We start from the raw sequence: 17233 nt of genomic DNA, 5'->3' as shown, positions 1-17233 counted from the left end.
ATAGCAAATGTAACCCCAATATTTAAAAAGGGCTCCAGGGCCGATCCGGGAAACTACAGACCGGTTAGCCTGACTTCAGTGCCAGGAAAAATAGTGGAAAGTGTTCTAAACATCAAAATCACAGAACATATAGAAAGACATGGTTTAATGGAACAAAGTCAGCATGGCTTTACCCAGGGCAAGTCTTGCCTCACAAATCTGCTTCACTTTTTTGAAGGAGTTAATAAACATGTGGATAAAGGTGAACCGGTAGATATAGTATACTTGGATTTTCAGAAGGCGTTTGACAAAGTTCCTCATGAGAGGCTTCTAGGAAAAGTAAAAAGTCATGGGATAGGTGGCGATGTCCTTTCGTGGATTGCAAACTGGCTAAAAGACAGGAAACAGAGAGTAGGATTAAATGGGCAATTTTCTCAATGGAAGGGAGTGGACAGTGGAGTGCCTCAGGGATCTGTATTGGGACCCTTACTGTTCAATATATTTATAAATGATCTGGAAAGAAATATGACGAGTGAGATAATCAAATTTGCAGATGACACAAAATTGTTCAGAGTAGTTAAATCACAAGCAGATTGTGATAAATTGCAGGAAGACCTTGTGAGACTGGAAAATTGGGCATCCAAATGGCAGATGAAATTTAATGTGGATAAGTGCAAGGTGATGCATATAGGGAAAAATAACCCATGCTATAATTACACGATGTTGGGTTCCATATTAGGTGCTACAACCCAAGAAAGAGATCTAGGTGTCATAGTGGATAACACATTGAAATCGTCGGTTCAGTGTGCTGCGGCAGTCAAAAAAGCAAACAGAATGTTGGGAATTATTAGAAAAGGAATGATGAATAAAACGGAAAATGTCATAATGCCTCTGTATCGCTCCATGGTGAGGCCGCACCTTGAATACTGTGTACAATTCTGGTCGCCGCATCTCAAAAAAGATATAATTGCGATGGAGAAGGTACAGAGAAGGGCTACCAAAATAAGGGGAATGGAACAACTCCCCTATGAGGAAAGACTAAAGAGGTTAGGACTTTTCAGCTTGGAGAAGAGACGACTGAGGGGGGATATGATAGAGGTGTTTAAAATCATGAGAGGTCTAGAACGGGTAGATGTGAATCGGTTATTTACTCTTTCGGATAGTAGAAAGACTAGGGGACACTCCATGAAGTTAGCATGGGGCACATTTAAAACTAATTGGAGAAAGTTCTTTTTTACTCAACGCACAATTCAACTCTGGAATTTGTTGCCAGAGAATGTGGTTCGTGCAGTTAGTATAGCTGTGTTTAAAAAAGGATTGGATAAGTTCTTGGAGGAGAAGTCCATTACCTGCTATTAAGTTCACTTAGAGAATAGCCACTGCCATTAGCAATGGTTACATGGAATAGACTTAGTTTTTGGGTACTTGCCAGGTTCTTATGGCCTGGATTGGCCACTGTTGGAAACAGGATGCTGGGCTTGATGGACCCTTGGTCTGACCCAGTATGGCATTTTCTTATGTTCTTATGTTATCCACTTACCGAAATTCTATGAACATTTTTGTATGTTTTAATATGCCAGATATTTCATCTTCAGATGAAAGACTCAGAAACTGGTAGACTCTGCTTTCCAGTGACATATGAATAGTAGCAATAAAAAATTAAATTTTCCTGAAAAATAACTCTTCAGGTAAAACTTTAATATCCTGTTAAGATTCATTTCTAAACCTGGTGGTATCATTAATCTTCACTGGCAATAGGAATCCACAGGTTCTGACTGCTGTGTGACAGGTCAGTGTACTAAAAACACACTAAAAATACATGCTAAAAAGGAGTGTACTTTTTTAGCATGGATTTGCTAATTACGTTTTAATACTAATGTAGTAAACTAATATGTACCGTATAGTGGAACAGTGTTGTAAACATTGAACTATCAAAAGTGACCAAGCATAATACCAGTGTGCTGTGTGCCAAAATTAGTACATAATCCCCTCCTCGCACAAAATAGTGTTCCCCCATCCCCATCTATTCAGAAAAAAAGGTTTGTGTGCCCTCCTGATCACCTCTTCTACCTGCCCAATGTAAAAAAAAAAAAAAAAAAAAAAAAGCCTCCCCCACTAGAATCTTAAAAAAACCAAAATATCCTAACAAAAAATCCTTGATCTTCCTTCCCATCCCCTCCATGCTACCTAGCAAATAACTCTTCCATCCACCAGAACCCTCACAAAGGATCCTAATGCTCAACTGGCAGGCAAGGAGAGCTTTAACTCATACTAGCCTAGCAGGAAGTGATGCTGTGGCCCTGCCTTTCAAGTTGAAGTCCCTTGTAGTTGGAGCTAGATGTAAGTTTTTCTCCTTCTGCCAGCTCCATCAGTCCTTGAGAGTGGGAGAATATAATCTTTGGTAGTCTTGGGGGGGAGGGGGTACTTCAGGTGTAGATTCTTTATTTTGGCTTTGGATGGATGGAGAGCTATGTTCTCCACATTAGGATGGAGGATTTTAAAGAATAGGGGGCTATGCAGAACAAGAATTAACAATTAGAAAATTATTTTGATTTCATTGTTTAATAGAAATTTATCTACAGTATTTTGATTTTGTATTCTAAATACTAAAGTGTGGGAATATATTTTTTTCTTATATGTAAATGAAGACCGATAAAGGATTTGATAAGGCCACTTTTGAAAATCAGATGTCTGTCATGAGAGGACAGGTAAGGTTGCTTTTATACATTATTTCTTATTTAAAAGATTCTATAAGAACTCTGTTTGTTGCAGCTTGAAAGTTTATTCCACAGCAATGCATACTTTGCATTTATTTCATTACAATGCACATGGTACCACCAGACTGTTGCCTCAGATAAACTTACGTACATGTGGGGGAGGAGCTAATTTTCAGATTGTGACACTTCAATTTAGCTGGATCAGAAGTTAGTTTGAAATGTTTTCCACATCTACATATTGGTAAAATAATTTTCTCCGAGAACAAGCAAGATGGCAGTCCTCCTACATGGATGACATCTTCGTATGGATCCCAGCCCAGAAAACATATGTCAAAGTTTCTAGAACTTTGACTGAGCCTCATTGAGCATGCTCATGCATCAATATACCATGCATCCACCCGGGATCCCTTTCAGTCTCTTCTTTTCCATAGAGCCTCATGCTTGCAGTTGGGTGAGCCTCACTTTTTTCCAAATTTTGGCCTTCTTTTCAAAGTGGTATTTTTTTGTGAAAGTTTCTTCATGTTCCTCGCACGTTTAACACAGGGCCCCCTCTCTTCTGCTGTCCTAAACAGGCTTCTCAACATTTTTGATGACATTTATTTTCGTAGTTGATATCCCTGGGGCGGCGATGCACTTGGTACATGCTATCCATAGATGGCCTCCACCATTGATTTTGATCTCTCATCCCTTTTGCTTCCTGATGACATGTCTACTTCAGGTTTTAAGTGGTTCCCCAGGTCTATGAAGACCATGTGTGTCACAGATCTCCATGATGTATCTGCTGACTTAGTGCATTGCACAACGTTCAGGGTTGCAGCAAATGCACCAGGATGACCCCGAAGGGACATAAGATCCAGTTTGACAAGATGGAGCACCTCTTTAGGTCAGAGAAGACTGTACCATCAGCATCCAGAGGGACCTCTGAGCAGCATTGTTGGACACAGAGCCATCAACATTGGCAGGGCTGCCAGTTCAGTCAATGTTATCTGCTGAAACGGATGCCTGAGACTGGCCATTGTCAGGCTATTCCGGGTCAAGGAGGTCTGGTTCGTCATCCTCTACCTCAGCAACGGGGAAAGACCGATCTGAGGATTGAGGGAAGCATCGGCATCAGTCCTTGCCGATGCATGGGGGATGCAAGAGCTTCTACTATGATGCCCCTGAAGTGACCCCATGGCAAGGAGAGCCAGTCCTCCAATGCCAGGGGGCACGCCACGGTCTCCACCGGTCCCAATATCAGCCACCGCTCCTCTTCTTGGAACAGATGAGGATGTAGTTACACATCCTGCATCCCAGCCTGGCTTGATGACAGCGATGTTTGAGGAGAAATTGGAGAGGCATGTGCAGCTGGAGGAGCAGGGTGGATTGCCCTTTGAAGTGGGCAGAAGGGTGGATTAAATATTTGGGTATTGTATCGTCACTTAAGATGGGGAAATTGCACTGATCTAATTATGGTGGTATTCCTAAATTCAAAGAAGATGCAAGAAGTTGGCAGGGTTTGTATATCTTTTGGCAGGGTAGGGTGAATGTGGTGCTGATGAACTAGTTACCATGGCTCCATTACTAAATGTTACCATTAGCGTTCCTTTATTCTTTTTTGTGGGGGGGTGCATTAGATATGATAGTTGCTGGTTTTATCTAGAATAATAGGAGGGCACAAATATATTTGAGGATTTTTCAAAGACAAAGGGTAAATGGGAGTTACCAAACTTTCAAGAATATTATTGGGCATCCCTTTGCTTGATCAGCATTGGATGGAATCTGAAAAGGGGGAAGTGTTCCATTGACCTTGGGAGGGGAGAGGAATGGCTAGGTTATTGTGACGAAAAAATGGTGGTTTCTCTGGGGGAATTGGGGATGTAGTAGAGTATCTGGTTACACTTCAAGCTTGACTTGTAAAAGCTTGACCCGTTTATGGGGTAAGGAGGTACAGGCCTTGTTATAGATGTCCTCGTTGCAGACCTTTTCCCAACTTTTTAATGAAGGGATTTTAGTTTCTCGGAATGACTTCAAGAAATTTGGGCTTGGTGATTTCCCTTTTTATGCTTTTTTGCAGTTGAGGGATTTTTTGTTAATTAAGTTTCTCACAGGACAAGCAGGATGGTTGTCCTCACAAATGGGTGACATCGAGGATGGAGCCCAACCACGGAAAACTTCTGTCAAAGTTTCAGGAACTTTGACTGGCCCCTACTGGGCATGCCCAGCATGGCACTAACCCTGCAGCCAGCAGGGGTCTCCCTTCAGTCTTCTTTTTTCCGCGCAGCAGTAGCCACGCGGTCAAAGAGCTCTTAACCACGTTCCTGACAGGAATTCTTCAATTAAATTTCTGAAGAAAATTTGCCCCTCAGGGGTCTCCCTTCTTCAAATTTTTCACTCCGCGGAACTTCGGTAAGTTTTTGCCGTCGTTTGGTCGACTACCGTCGAGTTTGGCTCTCTAGGCCTGTTGGCAGTCGACAGTCCCGCGGCTAAATTTTTGGCCTATGGCCATGGCGTCGGGGTTCCGTCGGTGTCCGGATTGTACCCGAACTATGTCAATCACAGACCCACATAGTCTGTGTTTTGTGCTTAGGAAGCGAGCATGATGTCCTGACTTGCACCAAATGTGCCCTAATGACACCAAAAGGTCGCAAAGCCAGAATGGAAAAGATGGGACTCCTTTTCCATGCTCGTACCCCAACGCCATCGATTGCATCGACGTCATCGGAACCGGCACCGTCGAAGTCTCATCATAGACAGCCCTCCAGTGACCGTCCACCATCGACGACTTCACGGCCATCGACTCCTGTCCCTTCCCCTGATCATCGAGGGGATCGGAAGGAGAAACTTCGCCATCGACGTCATAAGTCTCGGCCCGTCGAGGAACCGATGTCATCGACCTCCGTACTGTCCGAGCCTCCGCCAAAGAAGTCTCGACCAGAAGTGGCACCGTCCACTCCTGTCTCGCAGACACCGAGGCAACCCTCACCCCTCCGGGGTTTGGGAGCCGCGATTCCACCGGTGACTGTGGTCCCTCCGGCTCAGCCTCCCTCTCCCGTCGAGCCGGGTCTCGTTACCCCAGGTCTCCGGGCAGACCTGGACCGGCTGGTCCAGGAGGCCATCGACAAGGCGATACTACGGTTCCAGACTCCTCCGGCACCGACTCCGGCACAGAGAGTGGAACCGGTCACCGATCCGATTCCAGCAGCACTGGCACCGCTGCTTGCCCGGATGGAAGCGCTTATGAATGCCCTTCCACCGGCAACACCCGGGTCACCGACAGCCTTCTCATCAGGTGGAGAAACACCGTACCGAATTCCCCCTTCGGGGGTAGTTCCATTGGTGCCTTGTCGTCCCTCGCCACCGATACATTCCTCGGGGGCGATCCGCACATCAGCTCCACCGAGGATTCCGATGCCGACACCGATTCCCTCTATGCCGACACCGGTTCCTTCGATGCCGGCACCAGCACCGATGCCGGCACCGATTCCATCGAGGACATTCTCGATGCCCCCGGTGATTCCTTCCAATTTCTCGGAGCCTCAACCGGGGCCTTCAGGTATTCAGCCCCCTCATGGTCCTACAGGTCAGCATCATGATCCTTACGACACCTGGGGTGATGATACCTCTACTGACACCGATGATTTGCCTTCACCACCCTCTCCTGCGGGGAGTAGAAAGCGTTCTCCCCCTGAGGACCTCTCTTTCATAAATTTTGTGAAGGAAATGTCGGAGTTGGTCCCTTTCCAACTTCAATCTGAACAAGATGACAGGCACCAGATGATGGAATTGCTCCAATTCCTGGATGCCCCTAAGGTCATCACCTCTATTCCAATTCATCAGGTTTTTCTAGACCTTCTCAAAAAGAATTGGGAATCTCCTGGATCTGTTGCTCCGGTAAACAAAAAAGCTGACTCTACCAATCTCGTACAGTCAGCACCTGGCTTTCAGAAACCACAATTGGACCATCATTCTGTTGTGGTAGAATCAGCTCAAAAGAAAGCTAAACGACTAAAGCCACATTCTTCCATACCTCCTACTAAGGAAAATAAATTCCTAGATAGTATAGGTAGAAAGGTGTACCAAGGAGCCATGCTGATCTCTAGAATAGCTTCTTATCAGCTGTATATGACTCAATATAATAGGGTCATCCTGAAACAGATGCAGGAGTACTCAGATGCCTTACCAGAACAGTTCCAACCACAGCTTCAATCCCTACTAAATAAAGGATTTGAAGCTGGGAAGCATGAAATAAGAACGGCTTATGACATCTTTGATGCTTCCACTAGACTTTCTGCTACAGCCATCTCTGCCAGACGCTGGGCTTGGCTCAAGTCCTCTGACCTTCGTCCAGAAGTTCAGGACAGGCTCTCTGACTTGCCCTGTCTAGGGGATAATTTGTTTGGTGAGCAGATTCAGCAAATTGTTGCTGAACTAAAGGATCATCATGAGGCACTTAAACAGCTCTCATCCATTCCTCCTGACTTGCCTTCTAAACAGCCGTTTAGGAAGGACTCCAAAAAGTCTTTCTTCCGGCCACGGAGGTATTATCCCCCACTAGCCAAGGCTAGGCCTGCGAGGTCTTACCATAAAACTCAACCTCGCCAGTCTCGTAAACAAAAGCCCGCAGCAGCTCCACAGCCTGGCCCTGCGGCGGGTTTTTGACTCTCACTTAGAGAGCACTTGCCAAACCCCTCTTCCAGCCATACCAGTAGGAGGTCGGCTGTGCCACTTTCTAGAAAGATGGCATCATATCACCACAGATCAGTGGGTGATAGCGATAATTGCACAGGGTTACCATCTCAACTTCCTGACTCTCCCTTCCGACTCCCCACCCCTGCAGGCGTGGAGACTCACCGATCACTCTGTTCTTTTAGAGCAGGAAGTTTCTCTTCTCCTACAGTCAAACGCTATAGAACCCGTTCCTCCCTTACAACAAGGACTAGGGTTCTACTCCAGGTACTTCCTGATCCCAAAAAAGTCAGGGGGACTTCGTCCGATCCTGGACCTACGGGCCCTCAACAAGTACCTTCACACGGAGAAGTTCAAGATGGTAAACCTGGGCTCGCTTCTCCCTCTGCTGCAAAGAGGGGATTGGCTATGCTCTCTAGACCTGAAAGACGCATATACCCACATTGCGATCACGCAATCTCATCGCAAATACCTGCGTTTTCTAGTAGGCCAAAATCACTACCAATATCGAGTGCTACTTTTCGGCCTGGCATCCGCACCACGAGTTTTCACCAAATGCCTCGTGGTAGTTGCAGCTTTTCTGAGGAAGGCAGGTGTCCACGTCTACCCCTATCTGGACGATTGGTTAATCAGGGCCCCAACCCAGCAGATTGCTCGGTCCTCCCTGACCCTAACAATTCAAACTTTGCTTTCTCTAGGGTTTCTTGTCAATTACGAGAAATCCTACTTAGTCCCATCTCAGACCTTATCCTTCATTGGGGCAGACTTGGACACCTTACAGGCAAAAGCCTTCCTTCCTCATCAACGGGTTCAAACCCTTGTGTCCCTAGCTCGCCAGCTGCAGTCTCAACACACAGCAACAGCTCGCCAATTCCTCGTTCTACTGGGACACATGGCCTCCTCAGTTCATGTGACTCCCATGGCCCGTTTGGCCATGAGAGTCACGCAATGGGCTCTGAGATTACAATGGACCCAAGCTGTTCAGCCTCTGTCCTCCATTGTTCGCATCACCGATGCACTCCGTCTGTCTCTTGCCTGGTGGACAAATCAATCCAACCTCCTACAGGGCTTGCCTTTTCTTCCACCAGATCCCCAGGTAATCCTCACCACCAATGCTTCCAACATCGGTTGGGGAGCCCATGTAAACAATCTACAAACTCAAGGATTCTGGTCACTAGAGGAAGCCAAACACCAGATAAATTTCCTGGAGCTGCGAGCAATTCGCTATGCTCTCAGGACTTTTCAAGATTGCCTATCGAACCACGCAATCTTAATTCAGACAGACAACCAGGTGGCCATGTGGTACATAAACAAGCAGGGAGGCACAGGCTCCTTCCTTCTGTGTCAGGAAGCTGCGCAGATTTGGGCAGAAGCCCTCCCCGTTCCATGTACCTCAGGGCCACCTACCTGCCGGGAGTAGACAATGTATTGGCAGACCAGCTGAGCCGTGTCTTCCAACCACACGAGTGGTCACTCAATCCTTTGGTAGCGACCTCTCTGTTTCACAAATGGGGTTATCCCCACATAGACCTCTTTGCGTCCCCTCAGAACCACAAAGTGGACAATTACTGCTCTCTCATTCGGAGCCAGCACTCTCGGCCGAGGGATGCATTCTCCCTCACGTGGATAACCGGTCTGCTCTATGCATTCCCTCCACTTCCTCTTCTGTCGAAGACTCCCGTGAAGCTGCGTCAGGACAGAGGAACTATGATCCTGATAGCACCGCACTGGCCACGCCAAGTGTGGTTTCCCATACTCCAGGATCTCTCCATCCGCAGGCACATTCCTCTGGGAAAGGACCCGCATCTGATCACTCAAAACGACGGATGCCTCCTCCATCCCAACCTCCAAGCCTTGTCCCTGACGGCATGGATGTGGAAAGGTTAGTCCTTCAGCCATTTAACCTTTCGGATTCAGTTTCTCGTGTCCTGATCGCTTCATGAAAGCCTTCCACAAGAAAATCTTATTCCTACAAATGGAAAAGGTATACATCATGGTGCACTTCTCAGTCCCTTGATCCCCTTTCCTGTCCAATCTCTAAATTCTTGGACTATCTCTGGCATCTATCAGAATCAGGTCTAAAGACCTCTTCCATTAGAATGCATGTCAGTGCGGTAGCCGCCTTCCATAAAGGTATCGGGGGTGTCCCTATTTCAGTACAACCCCTTGTAACACGCTTTCTTAAAGGCTTGCTCCATTTGAAGCCACCTTTACGTCCTCCGGCCCCATCTTGGGACCTTAATCTGGTTCTTGGTCGCCTTATGAAACCACCTTTCGAACCTCTTCACTCCTGTGACCTAAAATATCTCACATGGAAAGTGTTATTCCTTTTGGCTATCACTTCAGCTCGCAGGGTTAGTGAATTACAGGCCCTAGTTACCTATCCGCCCTACACTAAACTCCTGCAGGACCGGGCAGTACTCCGCACTCACCCTAAATTCTTACCTAAGGTAGTTTCGGAGTTTCATATTAATCAATCCATCATACTACCTATCTTCTTTCCCAGGCCCCACTCCAACTCCGGGGAACAGATTCTGCATACCCTGGACTGTAAACGGGCTCTAGCTTTTTATCTAGACCATACAGCTGCCCACAGGAAGAGCACTCAATTATTCGTCTCTTTCCATCCTAACAAGTTAGGGCAGCCTGTGGGTAAGCAGGCTCTTTCCTCATGGTTGGCGGACTGCATCTCCTTTTGCTATCAGCAAGCTGGCATTCCTTTCCAAGACCGTGTCAAAGCACACTCTGTGAGGGCCATGGCGACTTCAGTAGCACACCTTCGATCGGTGCCGCTTCCTGACATCTGCAAGGCTGCAACCTGGAGTTCCCTCCATACATTTGCAGCCCACTATTGTTTGGACAAAGCTGGAAGACAGGATTCCATCTTCGGCCAATCTGTCTTGCGTAACCTTTTTCCAACTTAATGTACCAACAGCCTTCCACCTTCCCGGTAGGGTGCGGATGCCCTCTCCCAAATTCCACCCCAGTTGTTGTGCCTGTTGCACGCCGTTGGGTACATTTGGTGCATGTTCGGACATCCTCAGCTCGGTACTCACCCATTTGTGAGGACAACCATCCTGCTTGTCCTGTGAGAAAGCAAATGTTGCTTACCTGATGTAACAGGTGTTCTCACAGGACAGCAGGATGTTAGTCCTCACGAAACCTGCCCGCCACCCCGCGGTGTTGGGTTCGTTTTTTTTTTTTTTTTTTTTTTCGGCACTGCCTGTAGCTTTGAAACAAGACTGAAGGGAGACCCCTGCTGGCTGCAGGGTTAGTGCCGGGCTGGGCATGCCCAGTAGGGGCCAGTCAAAGTTCCTGAAACTTTGACAGAAGTTTTCCATGGTTGGGCTCCATCCTCAATGTCACCCATTTGTGAGGACTAACATCCTGCTGTCCTGTGAGAACACCTGTTACATCAGGTAAGCAATATTTGCTTTCACATAATTGGTATACTAAGAATTGTGGAGAAAATGGTTTTTGAGTGGGAACCTATAAGGGCTGACTAAACTGCCTTTACAAGGCTATCCATCATCAGCTGATCTTTGGAACTACCATCAATTAAGGCCTGGGGTAAAGAAGTGGGAGTTAGCTGGAAGGAAGAGGACTGGGATCAAATTATATCATGGATGTAGAAGTGCTCCATCTTGACACTGGTAATAGACCAGCAAAATATATATATATATCTTCTTAAATGAAGAAAGAAGCTGTGTGGTTTTGAAAACTCTTGTACAACATTTTCTTTGGATTATTCTTATTGGTCCAAAAAAATGGCAGAGCCCTGCCTCCAATTCTACTTTAAATTACCAGCCTCCACCTTACCAAAATCACTCCTCAATGACTCCTAAACAGTCCCTAGAATCTTTTGATCCTACTTCACCCTTGGAAATTGAATCTATCATCAAGAAAATGAAGCCCTCGTCGCACCCAATAGACCAAATCCCGACCAAACTCCTTCTCACAATCCCAAACACCATCGCCGAACCCCTGGCCAACATCATAAACTGCTCACTCACTCACGGAACAGTCCCGAACGCTTTAAAAACAGCCTCTCGGGATCACGTGATGTGGTGAGTGAGGTTGGTCACAGACTTCCTCGCTCCGGGAGGCGCATCTATTACCCACCACCATCTGCCAGCTAAAATCCTGCCGAACAGTTTTTACCCCCTTTACGATTGCGGAGCCTATGTCGATAACTAATTTTATGTCAAAATCGCCATCTGTGATGCCTCCGAAAGTGGCGAAGCGGGACAAAGAAAAATCTCCAGGGCAGGAGCCCAAAATGGCGGTTGCGTTGCCGGAGGAGGTGGCCCTCTCAAAAAATCCGGCTGCACCCCCCCTCCCTCCGACCACAGCCGAAATAAAGGAAGTTATCAGTGCCGTTTTGGATGCAAAATTAGAAGGGATCTCGGCGCAACTTACTTCGTTGCAGGAGGCCTTTAAGGACTATGCATCTCGCCTCTCTCAGGTGGAGGAGCGGACCTCAACACTCGAAGATGAGGTAAACGCTTTACAGGGGAAGGTGTCCGGTATGGAAAAAGCCTTGCAGGAACAAGAAGGGAAGATGGAAGACCTGGAAAACAGGGCCAGGAGATCCAATATCAGATTTATAGGGCTCCCGGAAACTTTAGATCAGCTTCTGCGGCCCACTCTGTTAAAATGGCTACCGGAAGCCCTGGGCCTGCCAGATCTGCAGGACACACTGGAAATAGAGAGAATTCATAGGATTGGCGCTAAGGGAACAGACCAAAACCGTCCGCGTACCGTGATTGCCAAAATACTTAATTTTCACCACAAGCACCTCATTTTGCAGGCAGCACGGAAGCAGGGGGCACTGCTTTTTCAAGGGAAAGAAATTCGACTGGCCCCTGATTATTCAGTAAAGGTGGCGGCTATGAGGCGTGCCTACAGCCCTATCTACAGTAAGCTTATTGAACACGATATCCGCTTCACCGTACAATTCCCGGCTAAGCTCCGAATCAATCATGGAGGAAAATGGACTACTTATGAGTCGGCAGAAGCGGCGAAAGGGGTCTTAGACTTCCTTCATAAGTAATCTCTTTGGCAGGATTGGAAGTCATTGTTTCAGTTCTAAACCACAATGGTGGTGGGTGAGAGCTCTGTGCTTTCTGTTCACAATCTAATGATCTCCCTACATGACTCGATGAGTCTGGGTTTATTGGGGATTGTATTGCTGCTGGGGTGGGGGAGGGAGAGGGATGGTAAATGATGGTATTACTGCTTATATATGTCTGATGTATGTGTTTGGTATGTACTTAGAAGGTGGGATTGCTGGGAGGATTTTCCTTCTCTGGATGCTGGTGTATACGCTTGAGAGCAGGCTAGGCTGGGGGCCTGCTCTCCTTTTTTTTTCTCTGTCCCTTTTTGACTTGAATAAATTTACCGCTTCATAGCTAGATGGGGAATAAATACAGTCTGATTTCTTGGAATGTTAATGGGTTAGGGTCCCCAATAAAAAGGAAAAAAGTATTCCAACACTTGCAACGCCTGAAAGTAAATATTGCCTGCATTCAGGAAACTCATCAGAACTCCGTAGAGTGCTCGAAGCTATGCAGGGAATGGGCAGCGGCCTGTTATTATTCTGCAGCCCAAGGGAAGAAGGGGGATGTAGCGGTTTTAGTGCATAAGAACACGCCCTTTACCCTTACTAGCGAAATCAAGGATGACGCTGGCAGATACATCATTCTCATTGGCTCTTTGGCAGGGCAACCTATTACCATTTGTAATTTATATGCCCCAAATCACCCAGACCCTACTTTTGCTGCTAATATCATTAATGTGCTTTTAACCAACATGCAAGGGGAACTATTTCTCGCAGGTGATTTCAATGGTATCTCTGACCCTGAGTTAGATAAATCACACATGCCCCCCAGTTATAAATTTACCTCTGACATAAGGGTTCCAACGTTTTGCAAACAATTGGGCCTTCTGGATATATGGCGAGTCCTACATCCTGACATGAAGGAGTACACACACGTGTCTAAGGCCCACAGTACCCTGTCTCGGATCGATTACATTCTTATTCCAGAGTCCCTTTTTGCCAGAGTGGAAGGCGCAGAGATTGGGGAAATAGTGGTAGCTGACCATGCCCCGATCTGGGTGGAGTTCTGGCTCTCGGATCCTGGTAAACCCCCGAGAATTTGGCGTTTCCCTGGTAATCTGACAGGATAAAACCTTTCATCAGTACTTATGGCAGAAATGGGAAGACTATGCGAAGAATAATAGCCAACATAGTGGGGATCTTGTACTGTTCTGGGAGACCAGTAAAGTAGTTCTCAGAGGGGATATTATCGCCTACTCCATTGCCCAAAGGAAACTGTTAAATGCAGACATTCTCCGGTTCGAAGCTCAGCTTTCCCTGGCGAAGAAGGCGCTAGCGGAGTTTCCCTCACCTAAGCACAGAGAATCCTACAGGGCCTGCTTAGCAGCCTTGAATAGTCACCTGCATTTACGAGCCCAGAGATCTCTAAAATTTTCTGAACATAACTTTTTCAGGTATGGGGACAAATCTGGGAAACTGTTGGCTAGACTGGTTGCCATTCGAAGGAAAAAAACCTTTATTGGCAGCCTAAAAACATCAGGGGGTCAGCTGGTTACAAAAAGCCCCGAAGTATGTGAGGTTCTGCGCCAATTTTATGAAAACGTGTATAAGGAAGACAGATCGGGAGGGAAGGAGGAGGAAGAGGAGTTTTTTCAGGGCTTAAAAATACCACAGGTGTCCGCAGAACAGCAATCCCTTCTTAGCCATCCTATTACGGTAGGGGAGCTTAAAGGAGTTATTAAAACCAGTAAAACCCGTAAATCCCCTGGTCCCGATGGATTAACGACAGAATATTACAAGATTTTGGGTCCCTGTCTTTTAGGCCCATTGACATCCTTTTTTAACTGTGCCTGGGAGCAGCGCAAATTTCCCACCCATTTTATAGATGCACACATAGTGGTGCTACCTAAGCCTGGGAAAGACCCTTTACAGGCTGCTTCTTTCCGTCCCATATCATTATTAAACTGTGACCTTAAGCTGTATGCCAGAATACTTGCTATCTGCCTGAATTCTATCTTACCCCAAATAATCTCTAGCAATCAGGCAGGGTTTGTCAGCGGAAGGAACGCTGGGACTCATGTTATCCGGCTCATTTCTGCGATTGAAGCCGCTCACAGCTCCCAAGTTGAATCCCTTGTGGTTGGCTTTGACTTGGAGAAAGCCTTCGACCGTGTGTCGTGGGAGTATATGTTCTCCATAATGCAGCGTTTTGGGTTCCCCCCCCTCATTTATCCAGGCTATTTCTATCTTGTATTCAAATCCGGTCTCATATATTAGGGCAAATGATATGCTCTCGCAGGCAGTCCGTATTAGGAGAGGAGTTCGTCAGGGCTGCCCTTTATCCCCTGTTTTGTATATCCTAGCATTGGACCCACTGTTGCGAAAGCTAGCAGAATCACCGCATATCCAAGGGTTTTTGTACAAGCAAGGCCAATTTAAGGTAGCGGCCTTTGCAGACGACATGCTAGTTTTTCTGACAAACCCTGTGGTATCTTTACCACTGGTGTTAAATATTCAAACTGATTTTGGGCGTTTTGCGGGGCTGAAAATCAATACTGATAAGTCTGAGGCTCTAGATGTACTTGGTACCCTGCAGAAAAATTGGCCAGGTAGCTTTCCGTTAAGGTGGGTCCAATCAGCTCTTAAGTACTTAGGGGTCTATGTACCGGCTAAGCCTTGCCAACTTTATGACTTAAATATCAGCCCTCTCAAGCGGAAAATGCTTAAACGTCTGGACTCATGGCAGTCTCTTCCACTCTCTGTATCGGGGAAAATCCTTTTGCTACAAATGATGGAGATTTCTAAGTGGCTGTACCTGTTTCACATGCTCCCCGTGTGGCTGAAAAAAGCAGATATTTTGGAGATCAACAAAGGGATTAGCCGTTACCTGTGGAGCGGTAAACGTGCTCGAATCCCCTTAAAGACTTTAATGCTGTCTAAACAGGAGGGCGGACTTAACTGTCCAGATCTTGAGCGTTATAACCAAGCCAGCCTCCTTCAACACGTACGCGATTGGATTTTTGGTACAGCGTTTCACTCTCCTATGGACCTATATCAGTATTGGCTGGCACCGTATGCGCCCGGGGCAGTATTACATCTTGAAGATTGCTACCTGCCTATTTATATCGCCAGAAGTGTGGTTGTCCGTCCCTTTCGTCTGATGTGGCGTTTCCTTTGTCGTCAATTCAAATTGCAGGCGTCATCCACAGCCTACCTGCCTATTCGAGGATACCCAAGGTTCTCTCCAGGAATGACGCAACCCTTATTTAAAGTATGGGCTGATCGGAGTGTGAAACATATGTCACAGCTTATTCGTGTGGATTCCAGTCCCCATCAGCTTTTTAGCTTTCAGGAGCTCCAAGATCAATATCAGCTCCCAACAGTAGGATTCTATGGATACCTGCAACTGAGACACTTTCTACTGGACGAACTCAAGGCCAATCACTCCTTTTCCCTTTGTACGACCTTGGGCCTTTTCCTTTCTGGTGAGGATGGTAAACGGCAGAAGTGTTCCCAATATTATCTGGCACTGCGGAAATCGGCTTGTCTCTCAGCCCTGCATAGCGTGGCTTTAAAGTGGAATAGACTGCTTCCCAAAGAAATAACGCCACAGGACATAAGAAGCTGTTTTCAAAAAATCCCTACTCTGGTCGAAAACGTACCCTTACGGGAGAAGCTGTATAAGATATTACACCAAGCTTACTATTCCCAGCTTCAGGTCTTCCATATGGGGCTTACTTCCGACTGTCAGTGCACGCGATGTGGCTACCATACTCCAGATTTTTACTATGGGTTTTGGTCCTGCACCGTGGTACAGGAGCTGTGGCGGTCTTTACAGGGCCTGACGAGGAAGATGTGGGGCAGAACAATCCCTTTGGAACCTGCGTTGTGGCTTCTGGGAGTGACAGGCCTGGCAGGAGCTGGGCTCACTATCAATCAACTTCATCTACTAGACAAATTCTCTCTTATAGCTAAAGCTACTATTTTGGCCCAATGGACAGAACAGAAACCTCATTTGATCCCCTTTGGAAGAAAAGAATTCTCTGGCTCTTACACATGGAATTATTGACGGCGAAACAAAAGTCCGCCAAGAAATATGATGGCACTTGGAAAACATGGATGGACTATATTGCCCTACTTCCTACGGAAACAACTACTCTTCTACCCAGTAAACCTACGGATCACAGGACCACCGCTTGTGAGCAGGAAATGGGTCCTTTTCAGTTTTATTTTCTCCTCAGCTCGACCGCATCTGGATCTCAACACACATTCTAAGTACTTACCGCTGGGTAGCCTGCCCAGTTTCACTGACTATACTAGTTCCCATGCATATCGGCAGTTGAAGGTGTTGTTTTTCATCCATAAGTTCTACCAGACTTGTTAATAATGTTAATAAGGTTCATCATATTTGTTCTCAATGTTTATGGATCTTCACAATACCAGACTGGGGTGGGAGGGTTGGGGAGGGAGGGGGGAAAATCCGGGAGGGACTCCCTTGACAGGTGGAAGGGCTTGCATGATTACCTGGTTTACGATGTATATCTGTTCAGGGATTTCCTGCTTGAAAATGTGCAGTATGTACTTGTTGTTACGCCCATTCGGGCACTCTCTAGTAGGGTGTACCATGAATTAGCTTCTGTCATACTTGAACTTACATATAGTTATGCACTCATGAAACTCAGATCCATCTTTTGGACTTTATCATCTGTACATTGACCATCTTTTGGGGGGAGTTTACAATGTATTCCAATGTATTGGTTTCTTTCGCCTGAGTATGGGCATGGTTGGCTGCATTGCTGCTGTTAATAAA

General features: G+C 46.5%; 1 protein-coding gene across 3 annotated transcripts in view; it reads left to right on the top strand.

Moving 5' to 3' along the window:
- Positions 1-17233, top strand: part of PI4K2B (phosphatidylinositol 4-kinase type 2 beta) — a 215656-nt gene that overhangs the window by 172905 nt on the left and 25518 nt on the right. For all 3 annotated transcript variants that reach the window (XM_029590008.1, XM_029590019.1, XM_029590027.1), the window contains exon 9: positions 2628-2687. In XM_029590008.1, the coding sequence (XP_029445868.1) occupies positions 2628-2687 (60 nt within the window). The remainder of the gene's footprint in view (positions 1-2627; positions 2688-17233) is intronic.

Source organism: Rhinatrema bivittatum, chromosome 1 (genome assembly GCF_901001135.1).
Source record: "Rhinatrema bivittatum chromosome 1, aRhiBiv1.1, whole genome shotgun sequence".
NCBI lineage: Eukaryota > Metazoa > Chordata > Amphibia > Gymnophiona > Rhinatrematidae > Rhinatrema > Rhinatrema bivittatum.
Note: the sequence above shows the minus strand (reverse complement) of the source record. Positions and strands in the feature narration are given on the sequence as shown.